Here is a 27,073-nt window from a genome sequence, read left to right as displayed (position 1 = left end):
TTTACAAATCTTCAAATTTCACCCCCCACACACACTAATTTCCTTCTTACTCAAATTTCATATTACCCACTCCAGCCTCCAGCCTCATATAACTAAAAAATTTGAACATATAGAAACATTTAAGGAATTCTGTAGTAGAAATCGGAACATCACCTGGAATCCACATGTACACCACGCAAGCTGGGCCACAGGTGCACACGCATTTAACCCCAGCACCTGGGAGGCAGAGGCACATGGATTTCTGAGTTTGAGGCCAGCCTGGTCTACATAGTGAGTTCCAGGCCAGCCAGGGCTACATAGTGAGACCTTGTCTGGGAAAACAACAAACAAAACCAATATGCTACAGCCCAGCACGGTGGTATATACCCCTGTAATCCCAGCACTTGAGAGACGAAGGCAGGAGGACCAGGAGTTCAAGGCTACACAGTCATCTTAGGGCCAACCTGTGCTACACCAGATCTATCTCCAGGGGGGGAAAGACAGCAGTATGTTTGATGTTTGTTACTGTGTTCTGTCCCTTACAGTGTACTATTTTCAATAAATTAAATAAGTTACTGTGTTCTGTCCCTTACAGTGTACTATTTTCAATAAATTAAATACTTTTTAAAAACTCATGCTCTACTTTTATTTAATGCCTGGATTTTCCTCTGTGCGTTCTCTCTCTCTCTCTCTCTCTCTCTCTCTCTCTCTCTCTCTCTCTCTCATCTCTCACTACAGACACAGGGATGCTTTCTAGAGATGGCCGTAAGACTCCTGAGTCTTCAGAATTTTCTGCCATGAGTTTCTCAGTGGAGAACAGTTTGGTCTCCAGCTGAAAACTTTGGTGAGAACATGGACTTGCTATGAGCAGCCATATCCCTGCTGCAGACCGGAATAACAGCTCTGTGTCAGCTGCAGGAGACACTTTCCACTCACCCCCACCTTACTAAGGGGCATATCAGCAATGTGAGATGTGGTCACCAAAGCAACAAGATGCAAAACCTTTTTCACCCAAAACGATGAAGGTGATCCCAACCAAGTGTCACAGATTGACTTTGAGCACAAAAATACTGTGTTTGGATTTGGCTACCAAAGAAATTCACCAAGAAAGCAATCTCTATTAGTCCCCTAATTACATTGCAAGGTCTCCTTGCAGTAAGCACAGGACCAATGTCATAGCCATAATGACATCACACCTAATGTTGACTTTTTCCAAAATATTTAATTAAGCAATTATCCAATTAAGCAATTCTCTGTTAACATAATAGGTAACCAGAACGTGAAAACAGCCGATCTCAGAGTAGGCCAACATGAAATCCTGTGTGTCGTGCTTAATGACATCCAGGAGCAACTTCTTTCTTCTTAGGGTTTACATTCTGACTCAGCACCACTCTCCATAGCTATGTGGACTGCTTAGGTGACAAACTAACTCACTGGATTCCAGGTCCATATGAGAAGATACGTCCCTTCTCAACAGACTAAAGCACTACCTCGTTCTCCCAGGGCTCTCAATGCGGCATGCAGAAGATGGGATGCTTTTAATTACTAGGGCTTCCTGATGAAGAGCAACTCACTTCAGGTGGAGATAAGATGGGGGGGGGGGCAGACTCAGTCACCCCTTCCTTCCAGGGACTGGTAAATAGTGAGTAATGGTTGGAACCACTGCTTTCAGACAGGCTACCCTTCCTCCACACACACTTCCTGACTCTCAGCAGGAGACTCATAGTAACACAGCTCACAAACAAAAATCTACTTTTAAAGAGTCTGAAATGCCTGACACTGTACAAGAAGCATATGCTCAGATAGGCAAAGTACCAGGGCCAGCTGAGACAGGATTTTAGAATAACACACACACACACACACACACACACACACACACACACACACACACACACACACTTTCTCTGAAGAAACATTTGAAAGTTCTAGTTTCCAGCTTTTTAAAAACAGAGACATTTCTTTTTGACAAGTTACTAACAAAGGCAGTGGAACCAAAAAATTCTCCATCTCCATTTAAAAAACACACAAGAAATTGAAACCCTAAGATGGCCTTTACCTTGGGAAACTCCAAGTTGGTTTTCTGGGTCCCACTGAAATAATCAATTTGAAAGGTCCTGATGTGAGAGTGAGACAAATGAGGAGAGGTGTTAAGTCTCCAGAGTTCCTAGAAGAAAGGATACCCTGAAGTTCTTAGGATCAACGTCTCATCTCTAGCTGCAGAAAAGGGAAGCAGTATGAAAGCCAGAATCAGTTAATACTATAAGCCAATTACTGTACCCGGCCTGTGCATCTGGAAATGCAGCCGTTGGAAGAAAGCCATTACTCAGTCAGAAACTATGAGACTGTATTTTCTCTAGCTGCTCCTGAAATGCATATATCCTATTTAAGGAGAACATTGGCACAAAATAAAGTCACAGTATACACAGCATACACAATATACACAGCATACACAGTATACACAGCATGCAGTATACACAGTATACACAGCATACACAGTATAAACAGTATGTCTCCTAGACTTTTCCAAGTTATTAAAACAAAGACGCGTGAAAACTGATGAAAATCTACTTAGAAGAAGGTGATGGTTAGTCACCAGGCCTCAGAAAGGCAGAGAATAATATATTTTATTATAACTTATTATTTTAAAGCCAGATGTGGTGACACTCTAATCCTAGACTTGAGATGGAGATGTCTGAGTATATTTACTGGCAAACCATGGACCCCAGGTCCCCAGATTCATTGGGTTTCTGAAGGTGACTCATGCCTATAATCCGGCGCACACAGGTCAGAGCAGGAAGACTGCTGTGAGTTAGAGGTGAGCATGAGCTACGGAAGGAGGCTTTGTCTCCAAAAACACTTTCCGCCTTCTCTGAGCTTTTCTTTTTTTTTACATTCATTTTTATTCTTTTTAATTACGAATATCTGTATGTCTGTATGAGTATATGCATATGAGTGCAGATACCCACAAAGACCTGAAGAGGGCATCAGATTCCTTACAGTTAGAGTCAGAGGCAGCTGTGAGCAGCTTCATGTGTATGCCCACCACCAACTCAGGTCCTCTAGAAGAACACTAAGCACTCTTAATTCCCAGTCTGTTCTTTTCTAAGGTTTTTTATGTTTGAGACAATAATTTCCTTCCATAATCATCACACCCAGCCAACTGTTGGTCCTTTGCCCCTGTCTGCTGCACAAACCACTGAGCCAATGGCCTCGTCCATTCATTTCCTCATTCTTTTAATGTTCTATTGAACCTCCCTGGGACTCTAGGCTAATGTTAGGCTCTAGTGATAGAAAGACATAAAATACATAGTCCCTGCCACAGGCAACTTGTCCTGCAGCTAAGACATGACATGAGAAAGCTCAGACAGAAGCCCCTGGGATTCATCCACACAGCTCCTCCAGGTGGTGAAGCACAGTACTTAGAGGGAGGCCGGCAGTGGAAGGGGCAAGGCTGTCTAGCCAGGCCGCACAAGCAGCCTGCCCTAGAGATAGAGTCTAGGCTGTAGCAACTACAGCATCTTTTGGACCCTCCCAAAGGATATAGCTAGCTAGTAAGTCTCCCTGACTTTACATCAGGCCTGTTCTAGTAAGATGCTCCTCTGTGTAGAGACTTCTAAACACTTTCTCTAAAGACACACCACACTTCTTAGCCCTTCAGGGCCTGCCTGCCAGGGGATGTATTATTCAGGTCCTTCAATACCTCTGACATTAAAAAAACAACAACAAACCTTCCTCTCTTATTGATATTTGAGCCTAGCTATGGTGGTGGCCAGGAGGGCAAATGGGGACAGGTCTGTAGGGCAAGTATTGTCTTATCAGGTGTTACACTTATTGTGTAGTCATTAAGCAAAGGGGAGAAGGGTAAGTAAGGGCAGGTTCTTCTATTTTTAGGGGGAGGGAGTGGCCCCCTTCACAGGCTCAGTGAATCTGGGGATCTGGGTTTTTTGGTTTTCCAGTAAATATACCCAGACATCTCCATCAAACGGAGTTCACTCCATTTGTACCAAGGCCCTTCACATAGCACACTTGGCTTCACTGAGAGGCCAGCCTGTGCTTAACTCTACAGCCTTTCTTCTTCATTCCCTTTCCCCATCTGTCAGTCTGTCTGTCTTTTGTATCTCAGGCTGGCTGACAATTCACTTAAATTCCTGATCCTCCTGTTTCACCCTCCCAGGAGCTGACATTCTATGTATGCACCACCATGTCTGTAATTTTGTGCTGTGTCTTGCATGCAAGGTGGCCTGCATCTCCAGTCTCTGTTTTCGTTTTGTTTTGTTTTGGGTCAGGACCTCCTAGTATAGTTTAGCTAGCCTTGAACTCCTGCCTTAGCCTCCAAGGTTCTTGGATTACAGGGGTGCAGCCTAAATTCTGCTTTGTGCCTGCAGGAGGTGGCTGTGATTCAGTGTTGCCAGAAGAGGCTTCATGTTGTTGACTAACACCATAGCACCAGGTCAGAGTTGGCTTGACATTGTTGACTATCACTATACCTGAGGTTGTTCTTTTCTCTTTTCGTCATGGATGGCTGTGAATAATCACTACCTACTCTACAGTCCTGCTGGAACAACCTCTCCTATACCTCCTGTTCCAGAGACATCAAACCAACCGTGCAGTAAATGTCACATGGTTTCTGTCTCCCTTCACCTTGCAGGAAAATTCACAGATGCCAGGGACCAGCTACCACACCCTCCCTCACAGTAAATTCACAGATGCCAGGGACCAGTTATCACACCCCCCCACAGTGGACCCCTTTGCTATCTGACGGATGGGTAACCCATCTCCAAAATCCCATCTGCACAAACCATTGGTGTTTTGTTTTGCTCCGAGACATTCTTAGTCTACAAGCCTGGCTACCTCTGAGCTTGTTCCTCTAGCCTCCGGTGCTAGGATTGTAGTCTTACACCACTGTGCCAAGACAGACTGTCTTAGGCAACTTGTGAGTCTGACTACAGCCAGATTCTGCCACACAGGGTCTCCCTCAGACTTGTCGATTCATTCAGTGTTACCCCTTCCTCTCCCAGTCCCCCAAGTGTTGATTCTTCTTAAGACATTTTTATCCCAGAACGCTCCTCTCAGCACAAGTCAGGCACGGGCATGCTTGCAGGTGTGTGTGCTGCGGTGAGTGCAAGGCCATCCTCAGGCTCAGTTAATCAGACTTCAGATCTGCGTGGCTGGGAGCTGAGAAGCCCTGCTCAACTTCATATTTTCAATGGTTTCTCCAAGCACCTCAAAAATGAGAGTTGGCTCCATATACTTGACATTGAAAATGTAAACTACAACTAGCGTGCTGCCTGTCCTGGGGAATGGGTAAACACTATGGTCAAGGCTTCTGAAGTACAGGACAAGGTTCTGCATAACAATTTTAATGGCCAGTGTCATTTTCTGCCGTATTAGTAGTAGGAAGTGACGTGCAATTTACCTGGGTTCAGTCTTGCACAGGTTGCTTCCTTGTCTCAGTCTTAGGCTTGCTGAGCTTCAATTTGTGTTAGCCCAGAGCTGTGCAGAACACTCAGCTGGTTTTTGCAGTTTGGTGGGATGATTAAGTATTTCTTTTTTGTTTGTTTGTTTGTTTTTGTTTTTCCGAGACAGGGTTTCTCTGTGTAGCTTTGGCTGTCCTGGAACTCACTCTGTAGACCAGGCTGGCCTCAAACTCAGAAATCCACCTGCTTCTGCCTCCCAAGTGCTGGGATTAAAGGCGTGCGCCACCGCCCGGCGGATTAAGTATTTCACTAGCCACAAAATAAGGCAGCGGCGCACCATCGTGTCAGACTTTACAGGGAAGAGGGTTCCACAGACTCAGGTTTCTTAGTGTAGCAGCAGTGTAATCTGAGGCTGGCTTTGGTGCACATCTTTAATCTTAAGACTAGGGAGGCAGAGGCAGGTGGATCTTTTGTGAGTTCAAGGCCAATTTGATCTAAAAAGTGAGTTCTAGATCAGCCACGACTATGTAGAGAAACCCTGTTTTTGAGAAAAAAAAAAGAGAGAGAGAGAGAAAAGAATTTAATCTGTATTACTTTCTAGCTAGCTATGGTTTTCTTCAATTTTTTTGTTTATTGACAGGATCTCATGTAGCCAAGATTTACCTTCATCTGCTGAACTGCCTCAACCCCTGTAGGGCTAGGATTATGTTAATGCCAAAGTTTATCTAAAAGGACGGAAAACTTAACTGTGTGTACCACCATGGGAGAGAACAGCAGGCTGTCCTGTTGAGACATTTTTCTCTTTGTATTTAAGTTCCTTCACATCTCATTGAACGTAGGCTGCTTTCAGTGAAGTCTGCAGGGCCATCCCAGGCTGTGGTGAACTCTCTGCCTTCTCACCCGTTAGACACCGCCTCTCCTGCTTCTCCTGATATACCCATGGCTGCTTAATGCACAGTGCTCTGTGCCTATCTAATGTGTCTTGTCATCTGCAGAGAGCCAGACTATGAGGACAGGAAACAGATCTGTGGCTGCCAGTGCCTGAGGGACAGGAGGGGAGAGGCGACTCAAGGTTTTGAGGGGTTTGGAAATCTTGGTTTTATTAACTTATTATTTTTTCATCTTGACACAAGCTGAAGTTATCTCGGGAGCAGAAGCTGTATTGAAAAATGCCTCACTGTGTGACTTCTCTCAGGCTGTAAGCTGAAATAAACCTTTCCTTCCACAAGTTGCTTTTGGTCATGGTTTAACCACAGTAATAGGAACCCTAACTAAGACATTACCTTTCCCTCTCTTATCTTTTGAAATAGAGTGTTTTACTTCTCAAACCCAGAGAGAAAATTCTAATATTCTGGGAAAACACAGTCTCTCCAGGGTCACAGCAAAGTAATGTATGGGCTAGTTGTGTTTATTCCAAGTGCAAGTGCAAGTCCAAGGATTAATAGATAAGAGATACTTAGTTGCTTATATTTTTATGTAATTGCTTATATTTTATTTACACGTTATTTTTAATTATGTGTATGTGTGTGAATATTCACACATGTGGTGGGCTCCCTCAGAGTGGCATTATAAAAGACAAAAATAATAGAAAACAAAGCATGTATTCCAGGTAGAGTGTGTTACTGAGGATGATGTCACCTTTGCTGATCGCTGATGATGGCCTGCATTTTTGTGACATGCCTTTCAAAGCATTTTCATTTGATCTCAGTTTCTCTGTAAGATAGACAGGTGCTGTAAGTCTTGTTCTACAGATGGGGACACTGATGTCCAGAGACATCTATAATGAGTTATCTGGGTATTCTCTGTCAAGTCAGTGGGAGAACAGAGGCAAGGCTCTGATATCTGATGGCTTCTGATGTCACCCCTGGATTATTAAATCAGTTAGCTTAAGAAATACTAAGTAGCAAGGAAACTTAATAAATATTATTCCACAGGTCCAGTACTGTGGCCCACCCAGAACTCATAGGGCAGAGATGGGAGGATGCTAAAAGTTCAAGATCACCTTGGTCTACATAGAGTTCCAGACCAGCCAGGCTGCACAGCAGGACCTTGTCACACAAAAGCAGAGCTACCTAGCAGCCTTTCTTTTTCTAGTTATATTTGTGAGTGTTAATTGTGCACATGTGCCCTTTGGTCTGAGAGGCAATACTCACTCACAGTCTAGTGAGTCACACTGGGGCACACACTGCCACACACTCACAGTCTAGTGAGTCACATTGGGGCACACACTGCCAGGATGTATTTCTGCATGTACTGGTTTCATCATGCAGGTGGCCCAAAAATGAGATCAAAGTGGGTTTTCCCTTGAGCTTATAATGTTCCACAATATAATAGTGCACACAGTGTGGTGCACTGGGAAGGTGGCAAGTGAAGGGCAGACACTCTTACAGGAGTGTGGGGAAAGGTGCTGTGTGGTGTACGTCTCTGTCTGGACAGTGCTCTAAGAGCCAAGGGTAGCTGTGGTGTTCAGCAGGCAAGCTCTGAAGCAGACCTTCATCTGGCTGTAGGAATTTCCTCGAAATGTCTTTGAAACATACTGAAACCAAGTACACTCTCACCGCTTCCTGTTGCTGGTGTGGTCCCTTACGGGAAACGGTACTTACTGGTTTACAGTTCAAAGAAATTTTGGGCTCATTTTTCTGCCTTTTTTTTTTTTTTTTTTTTCTTTTTTCTTTTTTCTTTTTTGGGTGCCAATTCAGGCCTTGACCTTGTGATCTCTCTGCCTCTGCCTTCTGAATGCTGAAATTACATGCACCACCACACCCGGTGGTTTTTCTACTTTTAAAGATAATATAACTATTAATGAGACAGTTCTACTGAAGCCTGTAAAAGCCCTTCTGGGCCAGAACGTCTGACAGCATCCCTAAGTGGCATACTTATTTCATTTTCTAGTCTGGCCATGAACAAGTGACTTAGGAGCTCTGATTATACAGAAATTAGTTATATACTTATTTTCTTAGGGGGCAGAACTAAGACTGAGCTAACAATGGGACAGAGTCCTCAGCCCTATCTTCTATTTCCTATAATTTTTGAATTAATTATTTTTAAAGGTTTATTTATTTTTATTGTATATGAATAATACACTGTTGCTCTCTTCAGAGACATCAGAAGAGGGCATCGGATCCCATTACAGATGGCTGTGAGCTACCATGTGGTTGCTGGGAACTGAACTCAGGACCTCTGGAAGAGCAGTCAGTGTTCTTAACAGCTGAGCCATCTCTCCAGCCCAATTTTAATTTTTTTGTGTGCATATGTGTGTTTGCCTGTGTGAGTTTATATGCACCATGTGTGTGCAGGATGCCCAGGGATGCCAGGAGAGGGAGCAGATGCCTTGGAGCTGGAGTTAGGGATGTGAGCTACCATGCTGGTGCTGGCAACTGAACCCTGGTCCTTCTGCAAGGGCAGGAAGGACTCTTAACTCTGAGCCAGATCTGCAGCCCCTAAAAATATTTTTATAAATTGTTTCTTGACTTTGCAGCAAGGTTATGTTTTACTGCATAAAAACAGGACAGCAAATGAAATACATGCTAAAATTGAGAGTGTACGCTGACGCTGACGAGCAGACACTTAGACATTTCTCTCTACTCCCAGGTATTTCCAAAGGGGAAAAGTTAAGGTTTTTTTTTTCTGTTTTTTGTTTGTTGGTTTGGTTTGGTTTTTCAAGACAGGGTTTCTTTGTGTAACAGCCCTAGATGTCTTTGAACTCTCTTTGTAGACCAGGCTGGCTTCAAACTCAGAAACCCATCTGCCTTTGCCTCCCAAGAGCTGGGATTAAAGGTGTTCACCAACACTGTCCAGCAATCATTTTTAAATAAAATATATTAATATATTTTGTGTGCACACACAGGTATCACATTACAGGGGCACCTTTGAGAGTTTCCTCTTTCTATATGGGCCCTAAGAATTGAACTCACTCAGCTCATCGGGGTTAGCATGTGGTAACGTTACCCTGTGAGCCTTCTCACTGGCCACTTACTGGATCTTGATTAATACAGATTTTAATCTCATAAATTCCCAGGTAACTTTTCTTACTCTGTGTTTTATTCTTAAGGAAATAGAGCCTAGGTAGGGTACAGCAACTTGTCTAAACCCACACACATCTTTCACCAGTAGCTTCTGTTCTTCTGTTCCTCTATGACCTTTTTTTTTTTTTTTTGGTTTTTCCAGACAGGGTTTCTCTGTGTAGCCCTGGCTGTCCTGGAACTCACTCTGTAGACCAGGCTGGCCTCGAACTCAGAAATCCGGCTGCCTCTGCCTCCCAACTGCTGAGATTAAAGGCATGTGCCACCACTGCCCGGCTAAACATGTTTTAAAAATCACTTAAAGAAAAATGAAAGAAAGAGGAAAGATCAGGAGTTCAGAGCTTCTGCTACATAGCAAGTGTGAAAGCCAGCCTGGGCTATCTGAGACTATCTGTTACAGTAATATGCTTGTTCTTGTTCTGGAGGTGTAGCTCAGTGGCAGAATGCTTGGCAGGGCATTCCCCTGCACACATGCTAATAAGAGCGTATGACTGCGGATGCTGCACTTGGCACAAGTCTTGGGCACACCTCTATCAGACAGGGAGGTAAAGCACACACATGCTCAGTTCTCAGCAGCCTTGCTACAGAGAGCATGAGATAAAACAGGCCACTTCAGAGAACACAGCCTGAGGCCAAGTGTCAGGCCTGGCTAAAATGCAGCAGTTTCCCCGTGAACAAGAGGAATGTTATGTGGACTCCTAGCTGCAAGCAGAGCGAAGGAGGGCATTGCAGAGGCGACAGCTCCGAGTGACTAAGTAACTTAGAGCTTTAATGGTTTTCCTCAGCAAACTAACTGTAAACAAGGGGACAGAGAGGCCAGCGGCTGCTCTGCCTGCCCTTTCCAGGACCAGGGTGGTCTTTACTGGGCATTTCCCCTGCTGTGCTTCCCAGAGGCCTTCAGAAGCCCAGGGCATCACTTACTACAACACTGGAGAGCTGGGAGTGGGGTGCACACTTATAACCTAGCTCTCTGCGAGAGGATCTGGAGTTTGGGGCTGGTCTGTGCTATGTAGGAAAATACTGCCCAAACCAAACAACAAACAAACAAACAAACAAACAAACAAAACACCTGGTACTTTGAACCCAACGTACATGCTAAGGGTGCAGCTTAGCAGTAGGTGACTTGCTTCTCGTGCATGAGGCTGTACGTTTGACATGTGGCACTGTAAAGACAAGCCAATAAACAATAATGTAAGGACACAATGGTCTCCCAAAACGAGCAGCAGCTGAAGAGATAACTGGAAGAAAGGCTGGCAGACAGAGATGTCACTGTTCCAGGCTGCCTCTCATCCAACAATTCGCAGGCATCTTCCAAGTGTTGCATTCCTCTGAAGTCAGAACCTTCCCCACTTTATAAGTTGGGAATCTGAGACCTTCCAAGGTCACAGAGGTTAATGGCAAAATAAAAATAAGACTTTAAAGCCTGATTCCCACTCTCTTCAGCTACCTTTCCGGACATGCACACACTCATTCATCCAAGTCCAACCCTGAGAGCTGCAACAGTTTGCCTTAATGAAGTAGGCTGGGGTTAGATCCCTAGGCTCCTGTGAGGGAAGGGAAGGCATTTCAACGCTCACTTGGAAACAGCAGGAAATACCTGTTAAATCCTACAGACCCCAGGATTCAGGAAGTCTGTGGCATTTATATTTCTATATGACGATTCATTTCAATATATTTCTCTGCCTATTGTCCACCCCCCCACACACACCCTCTGGAAAGAGGAGTGGCTCTTGCCCCCTGTTGCTGGCTGGCTTTAAAAGGCTGTCTTCTCTGCTCTGTAACCTGACGCTCACAAGCAGACACCCAGCTCTGTCACTTGAGAGTCAAGTCAGTTCCACAGAACTAAAGCTCCCTGTCTACTCTCAGTTTCAGGGTGTCCCCCAACCTAACCTAAAGAGCACCCTGGCAAAGCCAGAGGTCAGCTCGGCAGATGGAATTACATACCACATGCTTACTCGCTGAGGGAATGCTCCAGGACGACACAGCAATTCTTGAGCCCTTTTAGATCTCCACCAAACCAACAAATTCTCTCAGTGATCCTATCCACACAAAGGGTTCATGCCAGGATGTGGGAAAGACTGGGTATGCCTGACCATGACCAAACAGCAGAGTGCTGAGGCTCTGGAGCAGACAGTAAGGTCCAGAATCTGACTGGCTCCCTTGCAGGCTTGGCAATATTAAACTCTGCCTCTGTGCGCTTGCTGAATGAGCACCGGCCTCATTAGGCTGAAGACAGGATGAGATAACACACACATGCTGCTTAAGACAACCGAGCTAGGCAGGGTTCAGTCCATGTGTCGAGAGAAGGAGATACACGCTGCATTTATCCTGTACACTGCTGTCTAGTTTAGAGTGTCTCACATTATAGCCCAGTCTGGCCTCACAACGATTCTCCTGTCTCAACATCCCAAGTGCTGGAGTTGTTTGCTTGTTTGCTTTTCAAGAGAGGGTTTCTTCCTGTAGCCTTGGCTGTCCTGGCACTCTGTAAACCAGGCTGGAATTGAACTCACAGACATCCTCCTGCCTCTGCCTTCTGAGTGCTAGGATTAAAGGAGCCACCATCACTGGGCCCAAGTGCTGGAGTTATAGAAATGAGCCACCACAGCTGGCCTGTTCTGGTTTTTTTGAAAGTGTCTCCACTTAACCCAAACTGGCCTCAAACGTGACCCCCTCCCACCTCAGCCTCTGAAATACCACATTACAGGCATGAAACCTACACCCAAGTTAGTGTGATTAAAAAGATCTCTGTTCAGCACTGACTGTACATAATGAGTGCTACAGAAACTAACATACCAACAAGAACACAACGGTACTCCTCCGGGGGCGGGGTGGGAAGCCTCATACTGAGGGTCAAGGCTGCTACCTAGCAATTCAGGAGAAGCTCAGTCATGCCATGTCCTCCACAGAGAGATAAACAAGCTGACTCACCTTGGGGAAAGTGTGCCATCATGAATACACCTATATAAAGAAGCTTGTGCCTGTCTTCAAGTCATCTTTACAGGCAGAAGAGGCCATTTAAACACACACACACACACACACACACACACACACACACACACACACACACACACGGGCTGGAGAGATGGCTCAGCAGTTAAGAGCACTGACTGCTCTTCCAGAGGTCCTGAGTTCAATTCCCAGCAACCACATGGTGGCTCACAACCATTGGTAATGGGATCTGAAGCCTCTTCCTAGTGTGTCTGAAGATAGCTACAGTGTACTCACATACATGAAATAGATAAATCTTTAAAACACACATACACCAAGGAGAAAAGAAAGAAACAGATACAGACATGAAGCCCACTTTCTAAGCGGCCTTGGTGAATAAGGAGGAGCCGTCACTTGGCTCAGAGACGGAGGAAACACTCGTGCTAGCTGCTAAGGCAGAAGAAGCAAAATCAAGAAGACATTTGGTAAATATTACTTGGCACAATCTGATTTGAAGCAGAAGAGGTATGTACATGTGTGCATGCGTGTGCGTGTGCGTGTGTGTGTGTGTGTGTGTGTGTGTGTGCGCGCGTGTGCCTGTGTGCACACACATGCTGTTTCTTCTGTAGCACAGACTTCCAAGGTATTGGGATTTGAATGGGGATAGGCAAAGTGAGAGGAGATTCTGAGGAGTTAAAAAGCAGATGTTTACCATGACCTGCCTAATCCCCTGAGAATGAGGACAAAGACTGAGGAGAACCACCAGCATGTGGTCTGTTTCCAGGCTGGCCTAGAACTTGCCATTTGGCCCAAGCTGACCTTGAATTCATAGAACTCTGTGATGAGAGACATGTCCCGTACACCTTCACTTAGAAAATACTACAAAGTACTATGTTAGAAGAGGGGTCACCCAGGATAGGATGAGAGCCAGCACTGTCAATCTGCCTGAACACAATTTCTCCGAGTAACTCAGGAGTCCAAATCTCTAAAGCCTTCCCCAGCCTAAGGAGGGATGACAGCCTCTCAGGCAATGCAGCCCACACAGCTCTCTACTCTTGTTCTGCCACAGGCCAGCCTGCTTCCCTTGTTTGTTTCAAGAGGAACAAACTCACTTCAGGTCATTTCAGCCCTGTGTCCGTAGCACCTACCACAGAACTGGCACATGGAAGTTGTTCAGTGACTGTTAGCCAAGTTTACAAATACAGGGGTCTTTTAGACTTACACTCTGCACCTCGCTCCAGGTGAGAACCCTTTCCCACCAGCCCAGTCAGTCAGTTCTCAAAGACCCACCCAAGTCCCTCAGCACAGCACCCAAGCAGTCGCCCGCAGCACTCCCTCCCACTCTCAATTCCTGCAGAACTCAGTCACTGAAGGCCTCCGCTCTTATCTAACATTTCCTGTTGCATGTTCTATCTGCCTCACTAACGTGCAAGTTTTGTGAAGACAGAGTTTTCAGAGGTAGCAAGAGGCAAAAAAAACCTGGTTTTCAGCAAGGCAGATCTACTGATAAGACAGGGAGAAAATGTAAAACACTGTAAAGGGCCCTGGACCAGATAGTCTCTGTATGCCAGCTTCTACCACTACCTCTGGACCAGGTACAGTCTCTGTATGCCAGCTTCTAGCACTACTCGTCTTTCAGAACCCCAGGTCTCTCACTGATGAAGTGAAATGAGAAGGACAGCAAGTCCTGGAACAGGCAGACACGAAAGACTGTCATGAGTTCTGGACCACAGAGTGAGTTCCCGGACAGTTTGTCCTACCAAGTGAAACGATTAAGAAAATAAAATATAAGAATAAACTTGGCGTGGCAGTCCACACCTTTAATGCCAGCACTCAGGAGGCAAGGGCAGGTAGAGCTCTGTAAGTTCAAGACCAACCTGGTCTACATAACAAATTCCAGGACAGCCAGAGCTACATAATAGAGACCCTATCTCAAAAACCCAATACAATAAAGTAGTCCTCTGCGGCCTGGAGATGTAGCACTTGTCTATCATTCATAAGGCACAGTATGTCCTCTCTCGGGTAGGTCTTCATGTACAGAACAGTGTCTGGACCTTCCTTCTCACACAGACCACTCAAGAGTTATTTGGCAGGTATTTTATAAAGCCTCACTCAGAAGCGGAGATAGAAGGATTTAAAGTTCACAGAGCCTAAGAGTTGACTCTGGCCAGGCAGTGGTGGCGCACGCCTTTGATCCCAGCACTTGGGAGGCAGAGGCAGGTGGATTTCTGAGTTCAAGGCCAGCCTGGTCTACAGAGTGAGTTCCAGGACAGCCAGGGCTACACAGAGAAACCCTGTCTCAAAAAACCAAAAAACAAACAAAAAAAACAAAAAACAAAAAACAAACAAACAAACAAACAAACAAAAAAGAGTTGACTCTGTAGCCTAAAATTGCCTTGAATTCTCAGAATCCTCCTGCCTCAGCCTCCCAAGTGCTGGCATGACTGTGTACAACTCCAAAGCCAGAGATACTTCATTCATTCACTCAACAAATGTTTACTAAGGCTTTTCATCTCGTATCAGGCTCTGTGCTAGGTGTAGCACAGAACAGTAAACTCAGTGCTTGCTTCTGCTGGTCAGGACTGTTTAAGGAGGTACTCTTAGAAAGGGGGATCCTCAGGAAGGCTCCAAGCTCCCCCAGCCGTGCAGCACCACATCAACAAACTTGTTCTTAACAGGGCTGTTGGAACTGGTCACTTGAAGCCCACAACCAGTAAAAAGATTAGACCCTTACCGCCACTGGCCTGTTTCCCAGGAAGTTCAGGTCGCTGTTCTCACCAAACAGGTAACCCTCTGGATGTGTGGAGTCAAACTTCTCGCCTCCCATGATGAAGTGGCTGGCAAAATAGCTGCCTGGAGAGTGACAGACAAAAAGAATCAGACGAGAGGGAGGCTGGATGGAGGGGAACGCTGTAAGAGGTTAGGACCCCCAACCGAGAATCAGATATATTTTTTCTAATTTTAGACCCTGGCACAAAATCAGCAAAGGCTCATCAGAACCGAAACAACAAACCAAGAGGTGACTTCTGCTCTTGTAACAAGTCTCAGTCCTTATCCTGACCTAAAATACTATTAACCAAGAGCCAACAAAGTCCATGAATGGCCACTGATGAACCTATTTGCATTTTGCTACTGGGGGAGGGGGGTGCGTGCCAGCCAGAGGTCCCTATCAATGGGACCTGCAGCTCACAGACTAGACTAAGTTGGCTGGCCAGTAAGCCCAGAGACTGACCTGTTTCCCCGTCCCCACGGCTGGGTCTACAAACAGACCACACTGTTTTTACAAGGGTCGTCAATCTCACAGGGCAAATACTTTAACAACTGAGCCATCTCCCGACACCCTGCTTGGTTTTGTTTCTTTGTTTTCTGAGACAAGGTCTCATCTGTGTAGTCCACAAGGGCTAGAACTCTCTATCCAGACCAGGCTAGTTTTGAACTCACAGAGATCTGCCTGCATATGACTCCTAAGTGCTGGAACTAAAAGCATTCACTGCCACCACAAGTCCCCTGTTCGTTTTTTTTGGGGACAGAGTTTCACTCTGTGAAGCCCTCGCAGGCTTAGAACTCATGATCCTCCTGCTTCAGCCTCCCAAGAGCTAGGTTTATAGGCGTACACTACCAGGCTCAGCTTGGTCCTGATTTTTCCACCTCCCCCTGAGCATTTGAGAATCTTATCTACAGGTATCAGCAATTTATACACATGTATCATTTTTGCCTGAAGTTTTTAGACGCAGCTCATACCCACAGTTTCCCCACCTGCCTCTTGGCACTGCCATACCTCCATAACCCTTCCAATACAGAATCTCCACACTGACTAGCTGCTGAACAAGGAAGCTGGTCAGCATGATGGTGTGTACCTGCAATCCTAGCTCTTGGGAGGCTAAGGCATAAAGATCCAAGGCCAGCCTGGGCTACAAAGTAAGATCATCTCAACAGTCAACAAGAAACTTGAGGACACTGGCGAGCCTAGCAGGGGGGTTCTCAACCCATGGGTCTTGACCCATCCTGGATTTAGTATGACCTTTTCACTGGGGCTGTTAAAGACAATCTTGTCTATCAGGTATTTACGCCATGACTAATAACAGTAGGAAAATTACAGTTATGAAGTAGCAGTGAAAATGTTATGGTTGGGGGTCATCACAACATGAAGAAGTAACTGTATTAAAGGGTCACAGCATTAGGAAGGTTGAGAACCCCTTATCTAGTGGCTTATTTTAACTTTGACAGAGACACAAATTCCTCTTATTCTAAATTTTTTGGTTGGCTGATTTATTTGCTTGGTTTTGGGTTGTTTTTGAGACAGGGTCTCACGTAGCCTAGGCTGGCTTCAAGCTTGCTTAAGTGGCTGAGGTTAGCCTTGAACTCCTTCCTGCCTCTACTTCTCAAGTGCTAAGATTACAGGCAGGCTGCGCCACATCCTGCACCTTCAAATTTTCCTAATCTGACAACAGTGTAGACGATCCAACAGAAGAACTCATACCTTAGAAAAGTTTGTCAATGTGCTCACATACTTTTGCATCAAATTAATGCAAAGAACGTAAGAAACCACAAAGCCTTACATATAATACAACTAGGGTAAATATAAACTCCCAGTCCGCTGTGATTTTTGAGATTCCTTTCAGTAAGCTGAGAAACTGAGTTTTAGCACTTTCTGCTACAGGGAAGCCACAGGAAGGGAGAGGGGGAAGACAACTGGAACAGAAAACAGAACTGAACACTCAGATCTAGACTCGGAGCTTTAGTCCAGAAACACTTACTAAATTGACCATGTGACTGAGATAACTCACCAAAGTGAGGCCATTCTTAAACTAAAGATCAGGAAAACTCCTGCAAAGAGCAGCAGTGCCAAAGCAACGGAGCAATGAGCTGCTTCCTGAAGCCTGCTGAACCCAGAGACACAGCGATGCGTCCAGCACAGCGCAGCAGGCAATGCACCCAGGACAGCATCACTACCCATTCATTATTCATGCTGCACACTTGCTGCCCCTGTTTTCCAAGCGCATAATTGATAAAGGGGAGGAGCCTACTTGCCTTCAGTAGAAAGCAGTCTTCTCAAATGAGCTGAGCCATTACCACTGGTTCTGAGACGTGTTTTCTATATATCAGGAATTATCTGTCTCTTAGACGTTAGGTGAAATCAGGGAAGAAGATTTGGCTGGGTGTGGTTTTGTGTGCCTATAATTATGTAGCCTGAGCTACATACTGAGATCCAGCCTCAAATAACCAAACCGAACCAAAGCAACCAAACAACAACAAAAAACAACCTAAAAGCTGAAGAGAGATGTAGTTCAGACATGAAGCATTTACCTAACATCTCTGCATGGTCCTGGGGCCACTCTCAGCATTTCAAACACAAGACAAGATAAGCTGTTTGTTTGTTTCTTATTTATTTATTAACATGGAGGGTGGCTTGTCCCAGTAAGGAATGTTAAAAAGCCATGTTGGTAACCAAAGTTGTCCAGCATGAATTCACCATGGGACTTGACAGCAGTCAGGCAGGAATGTGGGGCAGGTCATTGGGAGTGACTGGTTTACATAGGACAGTGATCTAACCCAGCAAGCCAGGAGCTCTAAGGACCCAAGGCACCAAGGTAAGCAGGTGGCAGGTTCTACTAGAAACGCATTTTGCCTTTCTTTTGAGACCGGCTCTCCAGTGACATGCTGACCTCAAAGTCATTTGGTAGCTGAGGGTGACCTTGAACTGCTGGCCCTTCTGACTCTGCCTCCTACTTCCTGAGATCGCAGGTCTCTGCCACCATGCCTAGTCAACCTCACCAAATTATATCAGAAGGAAGGGGCTGCAGATGGTGGTGGCATGCCTTTAATCCCAATCGTCAGGCAGCAGAAGCATTTGGATCTCTGTGATCATAGGGAGTTCCAGGCCAGCCACAGCTATAGAGAGAACCTGTCTCAAAAAGATACATAAAGCTAAATGTAGTTTTTTTTCTTGTTATTAAAATCAAGGGCTGCCTGATGTGGTGATACAGACCTGTAATTCCAACATCCAAGAGACAGAGGAAGATGGATTGTCAGTTCAAAGCCAGGTCAGTCTACATATTGAAATTCCATTAAAAACGAAAACAAAACCCCACCAAACTGTAGCACAGCAGTATGTGCCTGTAGTCCCAGAGACACAGGAAGAAGCTCCATCAGGAGGATCACTGTGTCCAAGAGCACAAGGACAGCCTGCCCTTCTCCTACCCTCAAATCAAGTTTTGATACACAAAATTTAAAATCAGTGCCAATAACACACAGGCTAAAATGATTTTCAAGGGGTGTGGTGGGGCATGCACGCTTTTAATCCCAGCACAGAAGCAGTCAGTTCGAGGTCAGCCTGGTCTACAGAGTGAGTTCCAGGACAACCAGAGCTGCACAGAGAAACCCTGTCCTGGAAAAAAAAAAAAAAAAAAAAAAAAAATCATTTGTGGAGATTCCCATCAACCAAAGATGGAACTCGATGCTGTCTGCAAAGCTTATAGCACCTCTGCCTTCCGCCCTGTGAGGGCCCTGTGGATCAAAGACCCCAGTGACTGAAGAAAGCGAAGAGAGGCAATGGGTAAACCCAAATCCCTGACCCAAACTCAACTCCATCCCACGACAATCTGAGAGAGATGAGGAGCAGTGGAGGAGGACCACCCACTCATGAATACAAGCACACACCTCAGCGGTGCTGTTTATACTACACACAGACACAGAAGTGAGGCCAGAGTGCGCAGCCTCGGGGCACAAACCTGTCTGGCTCTTCCTTTTCCTGTTCTCCGGGTGGTAAAGAGAGACAATGGCTGAGATGATAAAATGTTCACCCTGATAGAGCACAGGGAACCTTTCCTTTCTGGCAGAGGCAAACAAAGACTGTACTTCAGACCCTTTAGACTGGAAAACATTCTGTTTTCTACACCAAACTGCAATCTTTTGCTTTGCTCATCTCGTGGAGGAGCCAGTATACCCAGCACACAGTCCCCATACCCAGCACACAGTCCCCATACCCAGCACACAGCCCCCATACCCAGCACACAGCCCCCATACCCAGCACACAGCCCCCTGTCCAGAATAAAACAGGAAATGAAACAGAAGTGACGGCGGCACGGCCTGTTATAATTCCACAAGCAAAAGCCTGACTTCTGAACGGAGATAGAAAATTTAGACCATAGATGTTTTCAACACATAATTACTATGTGGCATTCGGAAAAGCAAAACACAGCCTCACATGTTTAGACCCGGGAAATGGTAATTTACTTACTGTGGCAAAATTCCAAACCCAAACCTTCCCATTTTCAAGTCATAAAAACTTTATATTGTATAGGGCAAACATCTACAAATAATTTTAGATTTTAGTGTGGCTATCCCCTGCTAATGGTTCTTGTTGGGAAGCCTCTTTGCATATTTTCCCTTATTAAGGTCACAGTATAAACAAATATCCTGCCTGTAAGTGGAAAATATTAATCTTGTACTATTTAGTTTTAGAGTAATGGAGTTATATACTTAATTATTCCAATAAATGGAACTGTATTTAAAAATAACTTTTTATTTAATGTAGCTTAACAACAAAGCCCAATAAATTTAATCGGGCCACACAGCTGGTAGATGCCAGCATTGGGATAAAATCTGGCTCTGTTTTAAGCTAAAGCCTGTATTTTGAAGACCTTATCACAAAATAAATAAATGAAGCCAACCTCTCCCCCCAAGCGAAGAGGGCAGTTGTTATCACTCATGCAGCACATGGTCTTCGTTTTAATAAACAAGCAAGGCAGAGGGAGAGTTAATGATGAGGTCTCAGAGGTAATGGGCATTCAAGGCTGGGCACCAGAAGGGAAGAGCTGGAGACATTGGTAGAGCGCCTCCCATGAAAGCAGAGGACTAAGTTCGATTCCCAGCACCCATGTGAAAAGAGCGGTGCATGCTTGCAATCCCAGCGTTGGTAAGGAAAGGCAGGTGGGTCCTGGAGCTCACTGACCCAGCCAGCACAACTAAATTGGTAAGCTCCAGGTTCAGTGAGAAAGCCTGTCTAAAAAACTAACGGGGGTGGGGGGAGGAGGAGCAACCTGACCCCCACAAGAAAGTGCACATGCATGAATACTTATACCTCATGCAAACTGATTGATTGCAAAATGAAAACACATGTATACTCAAAAAAAAAAAAAAAACCATGCAGATGTTCATAGTATCATTGTATTTTTTTAAAAAGATTTATCTATTAGTTTAATGTATATAAGTGCTCTATAGGCCTGCATGGCAGAAGAGGGCATCAGACCCCATTACAGATGGTTGTGAGCCACCAGGTGGTTGCTGGGAATTGAACTCAGATCTCTGGAAGAGCAGTCACTGCTCTTAACCGCTGAGCCATGTCTCCAGCCCTCATTGTATTTTTTTTTAATTTACATGTAAAACAACTTAATTTCAGAATGATGGACTGGGTATTAGGACTATCTTGTACCTCACTGGTACAATTAGGAATAAGTATGCTCTAATTGTATTTTGAGAGAAAAGTTCTACTTTAACAGGAAGAGTGATATGTAGGAGGAGCTAAGTGGGAAGGAGTACTGAGAGGAAGAGATGGAACAAGGAGAGAAGATGAAGAAGAGGAGAAGCTAGGTGATGAGAGAGAGAGAGAGGGGACATGGAGGCAGATGTTCACATGTCTCCACCAGTCAAAGATAGTTTTTATATCTAGGTTGGGTATTGTGTTACGCTTCTGATTGAGCATTACCAAACTTACAAATCCTTTGATTAACATTTTTTAAAAATCGTATAAAAGCAAAAAGGAAAGGGGGGGCATGGGACAGGGGTGTTCTAGGGAGGGGAAATGTGGAAAGGGGATGGCATCTTAAATGTAAATAAAATATAAAATAAAAAAAAACTTAATTTATTACATATGGATGCTGCATGTATGTATGTGAACCACACATGTGCCAAGTACCCATAGGAACCAAAACAGGCCACTGGGACTCCTGAAATGGAGTCACACACAGTTGTAAACTGACATGTAAATTTCCCATAAGCCGGGAATAGGGTACTGGTCCTTCGGAAGAGCAGCAGGAGCTCCTAACCAGTAAGACGTCACTCTAGCCCTGTACTGTTGCTTTAAACAATAAATTATACTGGAACAGTACAATATCCAGTCATCAGTAAATGGATAAGCAAAATAAGGTAAGGTTTTTTATTGGTTTTTTTATTGGTTTTTTTTTTTTTTGTTAAGACAGGGTTTCTCTGTGTAGCCCTGGCTGTCCTGGAACTCACTCTGTAGACCAGGCTGGCCTCGAACTCAGAAATCCGCCTGCCTCTGCCTCCCAAGTGCTGGGATTCAAGGTGTGCACCACCACCGCCTGGCGTAAGTTTTTTTTTAAACATTCATTATTTTTGCCATGTTGAGAAATGAGCTGAGGGCTCCACAGATGTTGGGGGGACATCGAGCTGCATTCCCAGCTCTACCTTTTAAATTTTTAAAATATTATGTCCCTACAACACAATATATTCGGTGCCTTACAGGAATGAACTTCTGACAGAAGCCAAAGAACACGACTAAACTTTCCAAAGAAGCTCCGAGAAAGAAGGCAGGCTTGAGGCTGACCACTGTGTATCTATGAGGCAGGGAACAGAAGCAAATATATAGAGACAGAGAACAGGAGAGAGTGTAGTGTTGAGGATGGCAGTGAGAGTTTTTGTTTTCTACAATAAGGCTTTAGTGGCTAAAATGTTCTCAACTGGATTTGCGGTAATGGTGACCAAGACCACCCATATTTAACATTTACAAGTTAGTTTAAAAATTCTTTCCAAAGTAGCTGTACCAGGTCATTCATGACCTGGTACTTTGAATGACCTGGTACTTACTATGTGCCCCAAACTAGCCTAGAAATTGGAGTAATCCTCCTGCCTCAGCCTATTCACAAGAACTGGAATTACAGTTTGTGGTGGTTCAAATGAGAATGGCCCCCATAGGCTCATATATTTGAACGTTTAGTCAGTCAGTAGGTGGAACTGTTTAGCAAGGATTAGGAGGTGTGGCTTTGTTGGAGGAAGTGTGTGTGTCAGCCACAATGTGAGGTTTAAATGGCCCATGCCAAGCCCAGTGTCTTGATCTGTCTGCTGCCTGGATCAAGAGGCAAAGCTCTCCACTAGTGCATCAGCACCACACCTGCCTGCTTCCCACCATGATGGTAATGGAATAACCCTCTGAAACTGTAAGCCAGCCCACAGTAAATGCTTTCCTTTGTAAGAGCTGCCATGGTGTCTCTTTACAACAGACCTCTGAGTTAAGACAAAGGCAACAGCTACCTAGTCCGGTGAGACACATTAATTGTACCAGACACAGTGGGACATTTTTGGAGGGCTAAAATGCTCCCAACTGGATTTTTTTGTGGCAATGGTGACCAAGACCACCCATATTTAACATCTGCAAGTTAGTTTAAAAGACTGCCAAATTCTCTCCAAAGTAGCTGTACCGTGCTACACTTTCCCTTAGCAATCCATAAGGACTCTAATCTCTCTGCGTCCACATTTGATAACGTCTGACCTTTTTTATTTTAAGCACCCTAAAGGGTATAAAGGGGCATCTCATTGACACTGAGGTGTTTCTTTCTTTTTTGGGGGGAAGGGGTGAGACAGGATCTTGTGTAGTCCAGGCTAGCCTCCTCCAACTTGCTATGTAGACAAGGACAGCTTTGAACTCCTGATCCTCCCGTCTTTACCTCCTAGGTACTGAGATTACAGTACAGGCAAGCCCCTGCGTGCCTGACTCTTTTCTCATGGACATGTCCATTACATTTCTATCATACTTTTCAGTGACCATGACTGCAGGTTCTCAGTTGCCTTTCCTTAGTAATTACATCCCTGTGTCTTGTCTTTTCGGTTCTTCAGTGTATCTTTAATTATATGTATGTGTAAGTGTGTGTATGGAAGTGAGAGTGGCTGCAGAGGCCAGTGTTGGTTCACCAGGAGCTCGAGTTACAGATGGTGTAAGCCTCCTGCTGTAGCTGCTGGGGACTGAGGTCCTGTGCAAGGGTAGGCTGAGCTTTTGATCACTGAGCCATTCTAGCCCAGTGTCTTCTGTCGTCATCGTCATCGTCTTCTTTCCCTCTCCCTCTCTCCCTCCCTCCCTCCCTCCCTCCCTCCCTCCCTCTCTCCCTTCCCCTCTCCCTCTCCCTCTGCAGTCCTGGCTCTGTAAACCTAGCTCTGTAGACCAGCCTGGCCTCAAACTCAAATAGACCCACCTGCTTCTGCCTCCTGAGTGCTAGAATTAAAGGAGCCCAGCTCCAATGTCTTTTTTCTAAAGCTTTGTTGTAATATTGTAAGTGATGTGTACGTGGGAGTCTGTGTGTGGTTATGTGCATGTGGGTGCTGGAGTCCACAGTGGCCATTGGATCCCCTGGAGCTTGAGTTAGAGTGGGTTGTGAGCTGCCTGATATGGGTACTGGGTATTGAACTTGGATCCTCTGGAAGAGTACTGTACACTTTCATCCACTGAACCATTTCTCCAGTTTCTTTTTTTGTTGTTGTGTGCTAGCTATTTTGTTTTGTTTTTGAGACAGGGTTTCTCTGTGTAGTCTCGTTGTCCTGAAACTCGCTTTCTAGACCAGGCTGGCCTCAAACTCACAGAGATTCACCTGTCTCTGCTTACCAAGTGCTGAGATTAAAGACGTGTGTCATTAGCAGCCTCCCTTAATACCTTTTAAATTTTACTTTTCTTTCTTTCCTTTTTTTTTTTTTTTTTTTTTTTTACTGTGAAAGAATCCAAGTTATGTTTTTTCATTTTTGTGGGTTGTACTTTTGAGAGCTGGGGATATAGCTGAATGGCAGAACACATGCCCAGCATTTATAAGGCTGGGTTCAAGTCCCAGCAATGAGACAACAAAAAGATGTCAGCTGGATTGGGCTTTTGGTGTCCTTTCTAGATTTCTAGATAATCCAAATCAAATACTTTCTTCTATGTGTTCTATGATTTTACACTTAACTCTTAGATTTAGGTTTAAAGTGTAACTTCTATTATATATAATACACCTAATTTAATCTGTACAATCCAGGTATAGTGACACGTTTATAATCCCAGCAGTTAGGAGGTGGAAGGAAGAACTATCCTCACAGGGGCTGGAGAGAAGGCTCAGTCCTCTCTAGTTAACAGCACTAGCTGCTCTTCCGGAAGACCAGGGTTCACTTACTAGTAATCACGTGGTAGCTCACAACTGTCTCTAACACCAGTTTCAGGGTATCCTCACATAGAAACACATGAAGGCAAAACATCAATGTACACAAAAGTAAAATCCTAATTTATAGAAACATATCATATGAAAAAAATGATAAAAAAAAAAAAAAAAGATATATCCTCACCAACATAGCAAGTTCCAGGACAGCCTGAGCTATATGTACCCTCATCTCAATACACACATATATGTGTGTATGTGAGAGTCTGTGTGTGTTTGTGTGTGTGTATGTGCATGTGTTGGGGTCCACAGAGGCCAGAATACCCATTCAGATACAGAGCGTGTGGTCTGTAGTACACTCAGGGCTGAGTACAATTCACCCTTATCTAATTTTAGAACATTTTCACTACCTTAAAAGAAACCCATTAACAGTCATTTTTGTCTTCCCCTACTCAGCTTCCGGTGAATCTACTTTCTGTCTCTGCACTTCTCTTCTGACGTAGACTGCATTCTGTGTGACATCTTGAATCTGGCACCTTTCACTTAGCATGTTTGCGTGGTCGTCCACGTTGAAGCATCAGTGTCATCCTCCCCCACTGCCCGGGAACATTCCTCTGTGTGTCGCGCTTACACATCCTTGTTCCATTCGTCCGCTGACTCATCTCTACCTTTCACTACCATGACGAACTGATCTGTGTGACGGCCGTGTGAATTCACTCCTCTGGGTGATGGGCATACACAAGAAGTGGTTGACTGCTGAGTCACACAGTAACCACCCACTTGAGAAGTTCGGAAATCATTTACAACTGCTTTTCTTTTCTGTTTGATTTTGATGCTAGATCCCACACCGGCCCAGGCTAACGTGGAACTTATATATAGCCCAGGCTACCCTCCTGAAGTGTTCCTCTTACTTCAATGCTGAGATTACCATGAGAGGCACCATGTCTTGTGGGTAGGGTTCCAGGACTTCCATTTGTCCATAACCTTAACAATGCTTGTTTCTATTTTGTTTTTCAGTTGACAGCTACCCTAATGAATGTGACTTATTGTCTAATTGTAGCTTACTTTTTCTATAACTCAGGCGAGTCTCAGAATCTTCCTGTGTTGAACTCCTGAGAACTGAGATTATAGGCATGAGTTGCCATACCCACCTTTTTCCTAGGGTAGATATTGTCTCTCTTCATGTGCTTATCAGACATTGTCACTCTTTTTTGAGAAATATCTATAAAGTACTTTGCCTTTTTCTTTCTTAATAATTTATTATTTTTATTTATGTGCATTGGTATCTTGCTTGCATGTATGTCTATGTGAGGGTGTGAGTTATAGTTTGGAGCTACCATGTAGGTACTGGGAATTGAACCTGGGTCCTCTGGAAGAGCAAGCAGACACTGCTCTTAACTGCTGGGCCATCTCACCAGCCCCCAATTGTGGGGAGCCGCCAGAAGGCAGCTATCATCCTTGCAGCCATCTTGAGCCATATACCCTGACAAGAGACTTGTTTACAATAGCCTACAACAGCTGAGCACACTCTGATAACATCTTGTTTTAGATACCCAGGATCTTCCCTTGGGTGTGTGAGACTTAAAGGTGTGGTTTAGAGATAAGACCTAAGAGCGTGACTTTAAGATGTGGCTTAGAAGTGAGACATATAAAAGTCGAGAGGCAGACAGAATAAATTAGTAGGCACTTGAGACTCGAGACAAGCAACTATTATTAGACACTAGCACTTGGAAGAAAACTTGGAACTTGGAAAGAGACTAGTAACTAGAACTAGGAGAAAGACTTGAGACTTATTACAAAGGAACTAGGATTAGGACCTGAGACTTGGTGCTAGGAACTAGGGACTTGGAAAGAAGAGAGACTGAAGAATAAACGGGATTGAATCACACTGTCTGGTCTCCATTCTTTGTGTCTGTCCTCACTCTCTCTCTTGTTGAACCCTGACCTGTGGACTGGAGCAGACTGGGGCAGTGTGGGCTCTAACAACTTAGCCCCCAAGGCTTTTGGCAGTGTGGGTTCCAACATTGATAGTCCGAGACTTTTTGGCCCCCAAGTGTGGGGCAGAGCGGTTCTCCACACCCAATAATAATAAGTCTTTTTGTTTGTTTGGGATTTTTTTGGTGGGGGGGAGGGGGTGTTTTTTTTCAAGGCAGAGTTTCTCTGTATATCCTTGGCTGTCCTGGAAATCACTCTGTAGACCAGGCTGCCCTGGAACTCAGACATCTGCCTCCCAAGTGCTGGGACTAAAGGTGTGTGCCACCAAGTCCAGTTAATCTGGCTTTCATGGTATTATGGAAGTTCTTTGTGTATTCTAGATAAAAATCCTTTGCTGTATGCATGACTTGAAAATGTTTCTTTCTGTTCTCCAGATTGTCTTCTCACGTTATAATCAATTTCCAGTTAAGTTTTCTGTGACATCAAGAAAGGATCTGAGGTCCCCACCCCTGCTGGTGCAAGTGCTCTGCCACTGAGCTACACTCCTACACTGAGTTTGACTTCTAAAGGGTCAAGTTTACCATATTATCTGCTAATATAAAATTATCCTAGCACTAGTTCTTGAAAAGCCTTTCTCCACTTCCATGTTTTATTCCTC

The 27,073-nt window shown here is 44.7% G+C and overlaps 1 protein-coding gene across 3 annotated transcripts in view; it reads right to left on the bottom strand.

Moving 5' to 3' along the window:
• The window catches only part of Rnf157 (ring finger protein 157), a 65,319-nt gene that overhangs the window by 33,043 nt on the left and 5,203 nt on the right, over positions 1-27,073 (bottom strand). For all 3 annotated transcript variants that reach the window (XM_034505892.2, XM_034505891.2, XM_034505893.2), the window contains exon 2: positions 15,081-15,199. In XM_034505892.2, the coding sequence (XP_034361783.1) occupies positions 15,081-15,199 (119 nt within the window). The remainder of the gene's footprint in view (positions 1-15,080; positions 15,200-27,073) is intronic.

The sequence above is a fragment of the Arvicanthis niloticus genome, chromosome 6, assembly GCF_011762505.2.
Source record: "Arvicanthis niloticus isolate mArvNil1 chromosome 6, mArvNil1.pat.X, whole genome shotgun sequence".
NCBI classification, from domain to species: domain Eukaryota; kingdom Metazoa; phylum Chordata; class Mammalia; order Rodentia; family Muridae; genus Arvicanthis; species Arvicanthis niloticus.
This window is presented reverse-complemented; position numbering and strand designations above follow the sequence as displayed.